At 29.5% G+C, this 6,417-nt stretch overlaps 1 protein-coding gene across 1 annotated transcript in view; it reads left to right on the top strand.

Annotated features, from left to right (window-relative positions):
- LOC106459153 (calcineurin subunit B type 2) overlaps positions 1 to 6,417 on the top strand; it is a 27,490-nt gene that overhangs the window by 5,180 nt on the left and 15,893 nt on the right. The window contains exons 2-3 of the mRNA XM_013918747.2: positions 4,327 to 4,366; positions 5,306 to 5,482. Of these exons, the coding sequence (XP_013774201.1) occupies positions 4,327 to 4,366; positions 5,306 to 5,482 (217 nt within the window). The remainder of the gene's footprint in view (positions 1 to 4,326; positions 4,367 to 5,305; positions 5,483 to 6,417) is intronic.

Below are 6,417 nucleotides of genomic sequence, written 5' to 3'. Positions count from 1 at the left end.
ACTTCGAAAAATATGATAATACATACCATGTTTCAACCACAAGCTGTAAATAGCTTAAATAAATTTGAATAGTATTTTTGGGTGTAACAACTCATCCTTTTTTAAATATAGTGGCAATTTCTACTACTGGTACAGAGTTAGAGGTCATGAATAAGGAATAAGTAACAAACTTCAATTTCCTTCTAAATTAGTAACAAATATCTGATGTTAATTACTTTAACAAACCTGAGATATAACTTTTCACATCCATATACCTATCAAATAAAATTTCAAATTAATCCAAAATTGAGCACAAACAGCATCAGGTAAACCTTCCATAAGTTTATAAGTGGGTGGGGAAAAGCATCTGCAAGAACAACCCTGATTCTGTCCTTTCAAAGCTTAAGCCTATTATCCTGATATTTAGTGACATTCATTTCAAACGTTTTTTATTCCATGACTCAAATTGCCAACTTCTAGCAACTTTAAATATGTAATCTATATCAAAAGCATCCTAATTCTTCTGTGATGCAGTGTAAACAAATTTAAAGTGTTAAGTCTCTGTTCAAGTCTTCATAGTTTAGCTGGCTAAGACCAGGAATTATACTAGTTGTAGTAGCCCACTTCTGAATTGTACCCAATAGAGTTGGGCAGCAGACCTATAAATCAAATACATTCAACCAATCAATTATTCTCACATAAGAATATACCTATTTTCATCTTGTTTGGGGTTTTTGAAAGATATTTTCAAAGTACTTTTGTTTAATTTCATATAGAGGTCTTTAAGTACAACAAAGATGATTAAGCTCCTTTTTTTAATTCTAAGGTGTTTGTACATGAAAGTGTATTATATATGCAACATAGCACAAAACCTGTAACAAGCTGAAAATATGATTAATGCTTTTTTGTTGGTGTTTTCCTACACATTTTCACAAGGTATATCTACTAAAATTTAATAAACTGATACTTTGATAAAAATGATTAAATTTCATGTGATAAAACTACTAAAGATTCTTGACACATTTTGTGATTCATAACATGTAATAAAGTCAACACAAATTCACTCTGTTACTAAAAAAATTCAAGGACAATACAACTTGTACTATTTGAAATGAAAACATGATGATACAAGATGACATCTTTGCTTAAATTAAAATGATTCATAAGAGGGAAACCAAATTATTACAAATGAATATCAAAAGTTTTTTTTTCTTGGTAAAACCATATTCGATCACATGTTTTCTCTCTCCCATAACATCTGTAAGAAAATCATCAATGTATAATGAAATGAACAATACTATTTATTCCTCTGCAGTGATTACAGTATTAATCACCAAGCTCCAAATTACTTATCCTAATACTTTCAACTGTTAATCTTTCCACATCTGTTTTATTTTCATTTTATTATTTTACAATTGTATGTTGTACCCACTGGAGCAGTAATCCTCGTGTGAAAAGCAATAAAGTACAGCAGGAGCCCTTTAGTTGTATCCATATAGCTAATGTAAACAGCATGTGACCTGTCATGTTTTACACCATTTCTTCTAGTGAAATATTGGACATTTTATTTTAGTGAAGTTTGGTTAGGATAAACTGAGAAGCTTATAATTTTTACAATTTCGTTACTTTTGTTAAAAAATATAAATATATGTTGTATAAATATAAAAAATGTACACAAAAAAGAAGGATTTATAGTACCCACTGTTTACTCAAGCTGTTTGCACTGGAGTATGTACATTTGATGTTCTTCCCTAAGCTTTGTTGAGTTTCAAAAATTCATGTGTCCAAAGAAAAATTTGTGCTTTTGTATATGCATTTCTAAAGCAAAATATAATGTCTCAAAACTATTGCCATTTAACTCACTTTCTATTTAACCTATGTAAAGGTTTAAAAATTTTTTTTGCTTTAGAGAGCACCAAATCTCATAAACACAAACTAAACAATTTTTGATGAGTTATGGCAAGAAAACAGTGTAGTATTAAAAGAGTTACATAGAGAAGAATCTACTCTTTATAGACATGTCTGTCAGCCTTATAAAGTTGATTAGCAAACAATTTCAAATATCAATGAGAGAGGAGGTGAGGTTTTGATATATTTGTTGATAGCTAAGCAAGTCAATAAGATGCTTGCTGGCAATTATGTATAATGTGTGTGCTTGCTGGCAATTATGTATAATGTGTGTTTCTAATTGGTTGGAATCTGCGGCAGCCTATCTTAGAAGCTAGAAATCAAAGCTCAAATGTGTCATGTGACAGAAAAATGAAGATTGAGATTTTTTTTAAATATATCTTTTTTTTAAATGAAGAAGTTAAAGCTTAGATAATATAAAAATTTGAATTATTATGTTTCATGCCAAGTTTATTGACATACATTGATAATAAAGTTGTTTAATGAATTTTTCAATGTAACTCTGTAAAAGAGGTTATATGAAAGAGCTAATTGATATAATTGACTAGCTCTAACTCCCAACATATTGATATTCTTCCTACAGTAAGAACAGTAAAAAATGCATATAGTGCTGTATATAAAACTTCACCAGATATTTGTACAAGGGAACAATAAACACTTGTTTTTAAATTTAAAATTCTTCTCAGTAGAACCAAGAGCACTTTGCTTTTTTTCAACAAGAAGATGCAAATAATAGTGAAAATAGACATTTTGTTTTAAATTATATATATATAATTTATTTTCAACAGTTTTCTGTGGGAAAAATGTGATGAAAAATGAATTCTATGTGAATATTAAATTCCCAAAACAATGGCTTAGTCCTAAAAACAAAAACAACTTCCGACTCTAAAACCTAGACTCCAACCGTAGAAAGTGATGCTTTGCATTTGGCAGGACATCAAAGGAGTAATTAATTTTGAACTCCTCAATCCACAGAAAACTCTCAATGCAGAGATCTGTAGTCAGCAACTGGAATGTTTAAATCAGAAATGCCCTTCACTCATCAATAGGAAAGGTCCAATGCATGTCCATGTTTGATGCAATACAAGATTATGGAGTTGGATTGGGAAGTTTTCCCCCACCCACCATATTCTCCAGATATGGCATCATCAGATTACCATCTTTTTCATTTGTTGCAACACCATCTTAATGGGAAAATGTGGAAGGTGTTAAAGAGGACATCATCATGTTTTTGCTTCAAAGCCGAGTGATTTAATCAAGGCATTAACAACCTGATTGTAAGATGGAAAAGCATCATCGATAAGAATGGAGACTATTTCATTTTATAAATGTTTTGTTTTGATATATAAGTTGTTCGGGTTTTTCATTTGAAAAAAAAGCGACATTAATTTCTTGATGACCTAATATAACAAAAGTTAATATATATATGTACATACAATAGGGAAGAAAAAAAACAAAAGGTAAAGAAACAAGATAATATTAGGGATGAATAAAGTGAATTGAACAATTAAATTGAATTGATAGGAGCTGGTGGTGTGATTAAGAGTATCTATATTTGTTGGTCAGCAGTGTTTCTTTGATTAATAATTCAGCTTAAGATTTACATGAATTTTGAATTTCTCAAAAGTGTTATAATGGCCACTATCAAATCCATACACACCTATCTTTGTTATCACAAAAATAACACTGGCCACAATATCATATTTATTCTACTAATATAGACCACCCAAAAGATAGATTATCCAAGTCTCTATGAATTTAAACAAAAATTACTTATATTTCCAGAGAAAACATCCAAATTAAGCCTTTTTGTAGCTTAAAACTTTGTTATAGTAACCCATTTCTTTTCAACTTCTTGCTAACAGTTGGTATTTTTTATATTGTAAGGGAAACATAATTACGTATAGTATTCTAAATGAGGCTTCAACAAAGTCATATTAGGTTATATTAGTTTCTTGCTTTTAACACATTAATTTCTTTGAATAGACTTAAAAAGTCGTATTTGTTTTTTTGCAGTTAAATATTCAGAAGAAGGCTGTACATGTAGGATTTGACTATGGATTACTCCTAAATATTTTTATGTAGTATCAATGTTCCTCTTGTATAAAAAGCACTGTGAACTTTCTTCAAATTTTCACACCTCAAGTGCATAACTTCACTCCTCTATATTAAAACTCATTTTCCATATTCTGGCTTATATTGTAAGAATAAAAATAATTATTATTAATATGCTCTTTTTTCAACATCTGAATTAGTTTAGCTAATTTTGAGACATTATTGACCAAGAAATGATTCTATCTTGTTATGGTAAGAAGTAATGAAATTAGAAAAGTTATATGTTGTTTCAAAGTATGTTTATTTTTGATACAAGAAAGCAGTGTGATCTCAAGAGAATTCTAATGATTTTTATTAAAAAGTTTTTGTTTTTTTTCTAATCAGGGAAATGAAGTATCGCTTCCTATGGAAATGTGTTCCACTTGTAAGTATCTACATGAATGACATTTACATTGCCATCAAACACTAGTCTTTGAAAAACAATAGCATTTGATTGAAAGACTACTTTTAAAACATCTTTAATTTCAAGGTTTAATGTAGCTTCTTTCAGAAATTATACTTGTGTTTGATACTTTGCTGAGTTTGTATCATAGATATATTTTTAATAGTTAAAAAAAAATCTTTGAAGTTGATTCAAAATTCTTAAGTTTACAGAAGGTATTAAGATTACCAATTTTTGTTTATCTTTTATTCAACATTTCATTTTGTTAAGTTTTAGCTAACTTTATCCCTTCTTTGTTGTTTTTAGGGTGATGTTTAGAACAACTAGCTTTGTCATTTTTTAAAGATCAGGGAGAAAAGTTTGAAACCATATCTTTAAACATTCTTAAGTGAATAATCAAAACTGTGTCATTATCTTTCACCCAGATCTTTTACCAATAGAAGTTATTGTATGAATATTGTTTCATGACATTAAATTTCTTTCTAGTTTCAAACATAGTCAGAGAAAATTGAATCCTTTGAGGTTAGTCAAGTTGTAGAATTTGGGAAGTATAAAGTTTGAGTGCAGATGAATTAGTTTTAAAAAAGTCAGCTAACGAACATCAAACTCGGGCATATGACAGAGAGATTGATTGATCAATGAGGTCTGTTAATCACTCAGAATGCACCTCAGACTTGATTTAAACTTCTTTTACTAATAAATCTATCTGATATTAGTTGGTATACATCTTGGAATAAGACTGAAGCAAACATCATTCTTAAAATGATTTAATTTGCTTACTGTTTCTGGTTTCATTTGACTGAAGACATACTAATAAGAGGGTTACAATTCCTTGAAAATTTGACATATAAATATATGAATTATTTGGTTCTAAATTTCAGCACTGTTACAATAGTGTATGTAATATTCTGCAATCTTTAGTTGATGCTGATGAAATCAAAAGACTTGGAAAAAGGTTTAAGAAATTAGACTTGGATAACTCTGGATCATTAAGTGTGGATGAGTTTATGTCTCTACCAGAACTTCAACAGAATCCTTTGGTACAAAGAGTCATAGAAATATTTGATACTGATGGAAATGGAGAAGTTGATTTTAAAGGTGAGTTTACAATACTTTTTGTGTATGTTTGACTTGAAGATAAAATTATAACACATATAACTTAGTTCCAGTTGTTTTAACTGGAATACAATGTATAATCAGTTGAAAACAAAAGTTTTAGTCTGTACCTGGTGTTACTTGTACAGTGCTAAATGTTAATCACTAGAAGTTTGTATGATTACATGGAGAAGTTGGTTTTGTGTAGTTGTTGTTTATTCAACTACCATTACACTTAGAGTTGTGAAATGTAAAACAGATTTGTTGTTTAGAAATTTATTTAAATACATCAAGAATCAAGAACAACATTGAAACATGTAAATTCTGCAGAATATTAACTCAAAAGAGAAAGCGATTTTGTATACAGTGATGAGACTTAGTTGTCCTTTGGTGGATCTCTATTGTTAAATTGCCATCCACCCAATTCCTTCGAATCTAGTGAGAAACTGTGGTTGTAGTACTGGAGATAGAGACAGAATACTAGTTCTAGTCGACCTTTATGTGTACACTAAACTAAAATCAATATGTAAGGTTCCTTTTAACTGGTTGATTGAGGGATAACCAAGCAATCGTACAATGTCTTTTGAAGTAAAGTTGTCCCAAAAATCCAGGAAATGTAGAAACTCCTTAAAGTTTAATGGTGGATATTTGAAAAGGATCAACATAGAGATGGTCTTTAAGTATTTCACTATTGCTTAGTAGTGCACATGCTTTTTTGCCCATTTACTTAAAATTTTGCAGAATAGACACATTTGAAATTATTTAGATGGAGCCTAAATTGAAAAGAGATAAACATGATCCAATGAAAGTTAGGGGGTGCAGGTATACAACCAAATTCTTGAATTTTTTTCCAACAATTAAGGACTTTTTGGTACACCTGAAAACATATTACTATATTACCTTGTGAAATTATTTTCCTATCTCTATAGATTATCATT

The sequence above is a fragment of the Limulus polyphemus genome, unplaced genomic scaffold, assembly GCF_000517525.1.
Source record: "Limulus polyphemus unplaced genomic scaffold, Limulus_polyphemus-2.1.2 Scaffold568, whole genome shotgun sequence".
NCBI classification, from domain to species: domain Eukaryota; kingdom Metazoa; phylum Arthropoda; class Merostomata; order Xiphosura; family Limulidae; genus Limulus; species Limulus polyphemus.
The sequence above is the reverse complement of the archived record's forward strand: the minus strand, read 5'-3'. Positions and strand labels throughout refer to the sequence as shown.